Raw genomic sequence first — 6,327 nt, 5'->3', positions numbered from 1 at the left:
AGGATCAAAACACAGATGACAATCAGATCTGAGGATCAAAACAGATAATAAAGAGGGGTACTCGGTAGAGCACAGACCTACCCCAGGCCAGCTTATTTCTCGACTTTAACTAATTTTGGACGTTTTGCTCGCCCAAGACCTTGATCTTTGTCCTTCAAAAATTTAATCATTTCCAGCACTTTGTATAAGTTTAAATTCCTGCAAGTTTCATTGCTTTGAGATTAAAATTGTGGCTGTATGGTTGATGACTGGAATTTTATCTTTTCCTTGACGTTGAACTCAACCTTGACCTTCGACTTGAAATGTAATAGTTGGCATGATTTTCAAACCCTCAAATATGAACCAAGTTTGAATTCTGTGTACTAAGGATGTCCAAACTTATGGCTGATTATGTGAATTGAAAATTTTCCTTGACCGTGACCTTTGACCTTGACCCTCCAAAATTTAATCACTTCCAGATTTGTACATAACAGTTAATTCAGGCAAGTTTCATTACTCTATGGTTAAAATGTGACCAGAAAGCTGTTCACAATCAAACATACACACAAAAACAAACACACAAAAAGGGGATAAAACATAACCGCCTTCCAACTCCACTGGCTGAGGTAACATTTAGATTTGAGGATGAGAACCAAGGCCTTGATTAGATCTGAGGATCAGAACAGCGACAACCAACACATTTGAGGACCAGAATTAGATCAGAGGATCAAAACAAGAGGAAACTAGAGGGGAGCACTCAATAGACCACAGATCTCCGTTGTCGTAGCGTATTTCCCGACCTTTTGATTAACCTTGACTTTGACCTTAGCATGTAATAATCGGCGTGGATTTTCATACACTCAATTATGAACCAACTTTGTAGTCTCTCAGAGAAGGAAGGCCAAAGTTTTGGCTGCTTGCGTGAATTGGAAATTTTCCTTGACCGTGAACCTGACCTTTAACCTTGACCTTCCAAAATTTCCTTAGCAACCTCACAGTTTAGACCAATGAAAATTAAATATAAAAGCCTAAAACTATAAAATAATATCTAAAATAGACACCTTACTTTAAACAGTATTAAGAAACGGGAAGACAAACTGAAGTAATAATTATTCCCAATCTCTAATCGAATTCCACTTTTGAATGTTAGTGAAAAGTATTTGGTTTTTCTTAAGCTTATTGTTGGGGGTGTTCCTGGGAGGTTGGGAAGGAAACACAATCTTGAAATTAACATAAGTTCTATTGAGAAGGTGCAATACACGAATCAAATAACAACAGGCAGGAAATACGTCTGCCTTGGGTGACGAACGAAATACAAGCACACTGTGTGATGCCCCAAGGCTGGGAGGTACATTGTTGCCATGTCTTCGGGGCATTGCCACACTTAATAATATAATGAATAACTATGCATAATAACATGGTATAATAATGCATATACACATATGAATACATAGGGGGTGTATTTATTTACAAGAGACATATAATAAATGAGACACATAATAAATAGGAAACATCATACATTGCTTTAGGTATGATAATATATTAACGTCAGTTTATGTAACGGTCTCGCATTTTATATATCTACACCTCCCTCCCCCCTGGCGCTCGTAGTTCCATTCTCGAGCGAACTCTTTCTAATGAGCCTTTGAGATCTGCGTGGGAACACTTGGGGGTTAGAGACTAAGGACCTTTCTATGTCCGTGCAAGGGGCCACAGGTAAATGGGGGAGGGGGTCAACCTCAGGCGTTGGCACTGGACGTAGAAAGCGGCGGTTACGCCACCAAACTCGGCCACTGGGAAGACGCACCTCATAGTCCACGTGATTTGCCAAAACCCATGATAACGCCAACCTTTTCCCATTGATGTGATGTCGGGTCTTGGATCCTTACTGTCTGACCTATTTCCAACTTGGGAAGTGGGCGGGCATGTTGATCGTATTGTAGTTTTACTTGTTCAGCACGGGCAGCTGCACGGCGGTCACAGTCCTCAGACTTGGCCTGCCATTCCTCTGAAAAAGACTGTGGATGAGCAGGTACACAGGTACGGAGTGGGCGGCCATACAAAATCTGTGCTGGAGAGCGGCCTGTGAAGTTTGGAGTATTACGCAGTTCCAAGAGGCCTCGGTCAAATTCTTCGCAGTCAATATTGCCAGAAGGTGCTATCTTCAGAATTAAGTGCTTAATGACTTTTACAGAAGCTTCTGCATGGCCACTGGACTGCGGGTAATGTGGTGACGACATGATATGGTGGACACCCTATCTCATCATGAAATCTTGAAAGTCTTTGCTGGCGAATTGAGGGCCACCATCAGTCCTGAGACGAAGGGGAACACCGACTTCCCTGAAGTAACGACAGAAGATACGTATGGTGTTGGAAGCAGTAGTGTCTCCCTTACATGGTACCACAACAGGCCACCCAGAAAGTCGGTCGGTTACAACGAGGAATGATTTCCCGGCGACACTGAAAAAGTCAGCTGAGACAGACTCAAAAGGCCTCGTAGGGTGGTCATCATTCAATAAGGGTTCCTGCTGAAGGCTAGGCTGCAACATTTGGCATGATTCACAAGCTCTGACAGTACTGGTGATGTCTGAATCAATTCCCAGCCAAAACAAAGTCTGTCTTGCACGTCGCTTTGTGGCTTCCACTCCTCGATGGCTATCATGTAGACGAGCGAGAGTACGATGGCGGAGGGCAGCGGGGACAACAATTCTTGCTCCATAGAGAACCAGATCACCATCAGTTGAGAGGTTTTCCCTTAATTTCCAGAAAGGGAGTAACGACTGGTGTTGGTTATAACGGCTTGATGGAAATCCTGAAGTCACACAATTCACAAGACGGGTATACGATGAATCAGCTCTTGCTGCAGCTCGGAGTTCCTGAAGTGTCCTATCTGCATCTTGGGGCGTAGAATCTTCTTCGGCGATGACAGCATTGACATTGACGATATATCTGACGTGTGTTGCGACATCAGCACAAGTGATATCATCTTCTGGAGTAGGCTGACTGACTGGAGCTCGAGATAAGGCATCTGGAATGCTGAGCTGCTTTCCAGCTTGCCACACTGCTGTGAATAGGTACGGTGAAATCTTTTCCTTGAGACGCTGAAGGCGAGGATTCTCCACTGCATCAAGTGTATAATGATTGAGAATTGGGATGAGTGGCCGGTGATCAGTCATCAGGGTAAAATGCTGAAGACCAGCTAGATACAATCTACACTTAGACATAGCCCACACCACAGCTAACAATTCTAACTCTATAATAGTGTAGCAGGACTCGGCATCTGTGAGGAAACGGGAGCCGCATTGAACTAGGCGAAGTCTGCCATTACTATGGTCCTGTAGAAGGGCGTATCCAATTCCATATAGGCGAGAGGCGTCAGTCTGGAGAATTACCGGCAATGCAGGATCAAACGAGGCAAGGACTGGGGGGCTTACCAAGGCAGCCTTGACTCGACGAAATGCCTCGTCATGATCAGGAGTCCAAACGAATGCTCTCTTGGGGCTCATCAGAGGTCGTAGGGGCTGAGCTGTAGCAGCAATATCAGGGGTAAATTCAGCCAACTGGTTCACTAAACCCATGAATGATCGAAGGTCAGTCAAATTTGTAGGAGTTGGAAAATCCCGGATTGCACTAACTCTGCCAGGATCAGCTGCTATACCCTCTTCTGAGAGATGATATCCACAAAAGGACACTTGAGATGCAGCAACCACAAGCTTGTCTCTGTTGAGAGTAATCCTGAATTTACGGCATCGAAGAAGCATCTCGTAGATTTGTTGAAGATGAGTGAAGTAATCTTCATCCGAAAGAAGTATGTCATCCACGACCTTTACACAGTTCAGCATTCCTTGAAGAGCCATATCACCGCGGAGACAGAAGGCGTCCCCTGTAGCTGCAAAACCCATTGGGCCTCTGCAATACTTGAAACGGTCGTACGGTGTAATGAAGGTTGTCAAGTGTTGGTCCTCCTCAGCAAGTGCCATCTGCCAATATCCACATAAGGCATCTGCTGTAGTGAAATACCTTGCCTTCGAATTAACACTACGGATGGCAGCGAACGGAGTTGGAGAAGGGTGGGTTGGTCGGGACACTTGGCTATTGAGCTTAGTGAGGTCAACAGTGATACGGACACCTGAGTCCTTAGCTACTACGACGAGTGGATGGCACCATTCTGAAGGTTCATCACCGGCAGGCTTGATAATTCCTTGGGTTACCATGGAGGCGAGTTCTTCCTTAACTTGATCGCGGAAAGCAAAGGGTATCTGGCGTGGAGTGCGGACAGCAAAGGGTACTGCACCATCCTTGAGGTGGATCCTCATTGGAGGACCGGTCATCGGCTGAAGTGGTGTTGTCTTGAGGTCTTCTTTGGTGACCAGAATATCCTTGAACTCCTGTAGAAAAAATTCTCTTGCCTCAGTAGGGGATGTGGTAGCAGAAAGGGGCAATTCCTTGCATCTTTTGACATGCTTAACTTCCAGTATTGGCTTGGGAAAGCCAGGAGAAATAATTGCTAATTCCTTACAGTGGCTGTAAGCCAACAATGGAGTTTGAACACCTTCATGGACCTGTATAACTGCAGAACAGGACTGCTTACCCAGAGTAAGAGTGGCTTGAAAGGTACCCAAAGCAGGTATCATGGCTGAACCGTCGGCAGTTAGAGTTACGGTTGTAGGAAACGGCTTCAAACTACTCCTAGGTATCGTAAGTAGGTCAAGATGCTGGGGTCCTACCACGGAGACTTCGGCGCCTGTGTCGGGTAACATCTGAATTCGGGATGTAACATCTCCATATGTTAGAAGAACACAGACAGGCTTAGGCGACTCGCCGAAAGTTTTGACTCAACGACAGCTGGACTTCTTTACGACCTTTGATTTACTTGACGATGGGGTAGCTTTGTCACTTGAAGAGCCACCCTGTGTACTGTCATTTCTCTTTGTCTTACAGTATTTATCGTAATGTCCCACACGGTTACAAACTCGGCACTGTGCTGCGTTGGCTGGGCACTTTGGAGTCCTGTCCCAATGACCTCGTCGACCGCAGTTCTTGCAGCTGCTTTCTAGGGCTGGGCAAATTTCGGAAGAATGGTGGGTACGTGCACAACTCTGGCATGGATTGGCTGGTTTGGGTGGTGGGGTTGAAGAATGATTTTTACCACCTCCTTTCTGTTTCTTGTATGTTGAAACAACACGTAGCTGGGAGGTTGGTGCTCGAATGGCAGAAGTAGCCTTCCTGGCCGCCTCATATGAGCGACAAGTATTGACCACCTCCTGTAGTGAAGCTGTTGCATCAAGAGAGATGAGTTTCTGGACGAGTTCTCCATCCCTGATACCCATGAGAATTATCATCTTCATTTGAGTTTCCTCACACACTGATGAATTCCCCGGACAGACGTCCACCTCTTCAGCTATATGCTTAAGTCGCACGTAAAAATCTGAAAAAGATTCTCCCTCAAACTGCTTACAACTTAAGAGTTCTCTTCAGCGAAGGGCTTCGTTGCGTAGACTTTTCACGTGATCCTGCAGCTCATCTAAGACCTCTTCTACTGTCTTGTCTGTGTTGGGTGGAAATCCAGGGTGTGCTCCAAGATCCTCTGCGTCTCAAGAGTGAGGCACATTCTAAGCTGAATGAGTTGCTTCTCTCTAGGTAACTTGGATAAATCCACCATGATAGAATAATCTTCCCATTGACGAAAAACTTGAAAACTGGCATCTGCTTGAAGGGGAGGCGGGTTCTGGGTGATAGCTTTTTGAGGGGCAGGTATTACTGATAAACTTGAAGATGAAACAGTAGGTACTAACGATGTAGACGATATATTGACTGAAAGGCTATGTGTGCTGTCAGGTTGGGAGGTAACAGGAAGCAACCTCTGCAACAATGCTGTAAAGCGAGCACTTTCTTCCTGTCGACGTTGTTCGTTTTCTCTGCGTCGAACATCCTCTTCTTGGCGCCTTCTTGCATCCTCTTGTATACGACATTGTTCAAGATACTTGATGAAATGAAGAAAATCGGCTCCTGAAGCTGATGGAGGAGTTGTATAATGTGGGATGGGTGGCGGTGGCAACTGGTATACTTCCTCCCCAATTAATCCACCGAGAGCTCCAACATTAGGATTAAATCCTTCCTCTACCTCTGCTTCTCGTATATCAGTAGATTCCTCGTGAAATTCCGATTCCGACATGGTTTATTGTAAAATCATTAACATTGACATATCAAAAAGAAATATGTGAGAAATAAAAGTTCAATTTTCCAAAATATTCAGAAATAATATAATTCTTACGAATATGTGCATATTATACTATGTGTAGCGGTATGGTTCAGGTAGGGAGGGGGAGGAGTCTGTTCGACGGACAG

At 45.0% G+C, this 6,327-nt stretch overlaps 1 protein-coding gene across 1 annotated transcript; it reads right to left on the bottom strand.

The window, feature by feature from the left end:
- Positions 1-1,787: 1,787 nt before the first annotated feature.
- Positions 1,788-2,219, bottom strand: LOC137659093 (uncharacterized). Its single transcript, XM_068394175.1, has one exon. It carries the CDS (start codon positions 2,217-2,219, stop codon positions 1,788-1,790), a length of 432 nt encoding a protein of 143 aa, XP_068250276.1.
- Between the last annotated feature and the right edge of the window lie 4,108 nt (positions 2,220-6,327).

Source organism: Palaemon carinicauda, chromosome 19 (assembly GCF_036898095.1).
Source record: "Palaemon carinicauda isolate YSFRI2023 chromosome 19, ASM3689809v2, whole genome shotgun sequence".
Taxonomy (NCBI): Eukaryota; Metazoa; Arthropoda; class Malacostraca; order Decapoda; family Palaemonidae; genus Palaemon; species Palaemon carinicauda.
Note: the sequence above shows the minus strand (reverse complement) of the source record. Positions and strands in the feature narration are given on the sequence as shown.